The following is a 555-nucleotide window of genomic DNA, read 5'->3' on the forward strand; positions in this document are numbered from 1 at the left end:
GTTCTTTTCGGCATGGCGGTGGAAGGTATACGACCGGCAGCCCTTGGTGCGCATGCCTCTTGTGCAGGCCATGGTAGAGGCATGTGATGAGATTGATGTGGGTGCAATTCAGGGATGGATAAGGCACTCAAGGCGCTTCTTCCCTCGATGTCTGGCAAGGGAAGATATTGCCTGTGATGTTGACGAGGCGTTGTGGCCAGACCCGGCTGTGCGGCAAGATGCTGCCTAATTATTTTTCTTGCCTCTTTGTTTTACTGTAATATATTTTTTCTGAAATTTTCTTTTTCAGTTTACTGTTTTTTGTAAGAATATTTTTGTTCAGTCCCATGTAAATATATCTGCTGTGCATATGTTGCACTGACTTGTTTACTGTAGTGAAAACAAATAAATAAATGTTGCAACAGCATGTGTGTGTGTATCTGCAAATATTTCTGTGCATGTGAACAATCTGATACATATTTTAGTATTATGGCAAAGCATACTAAAATATTAAAAAGCATCAGCAAGTGTTAAGTAAGCTGGCAACATGCTAGAAACATACTAAAACATGCTAGC

The 555-nt window shown here is 40.5% G+C and overlaps 1 protein-coding gene across 1 annotated transcript in view; it reads left to right on the plus strand.

Annotated features, from left to right (window-relative positions):
• The first annotated feature begins 52 nt into the window (after positions 1-52).
• LOC107728081 (extracellular calcium-sensing receptor-like) overlaps positions 53-555 on the plus strand; it is a 2,497-nt gene continuing 1,994 nt past the window's right edge. Inside the window, exon 1 of the mRNA XM_016538155.1 lies at positions 53-97. Coding sequence (XP_016393641.1) covers positions 53-97 — 45 coding nt within the window. The remainder of the gene's footprint in view (positions 98-555) is intronic.

Source organism: Sinocyclocheilus rhinocerous, unplaced genomic scaffold (genome assembly GCF_001515625.1).
Source record: "Sinocyclocheilus rhinocerous isolate Xijiao unplaced genomic scaffold, SAMN03320098_v1.1 scaffold3930, whole genome shotgun sequence".
In the NCBI taxonomy this organism is placed as follows: domain Eukaryota; kingdom Metazoa; phylum Chordata; class Actinopteri; order Cypriniformes; family Cyprinidae; genus Sinocyclocheilus; species Sinocyclocheilus rhinocerous.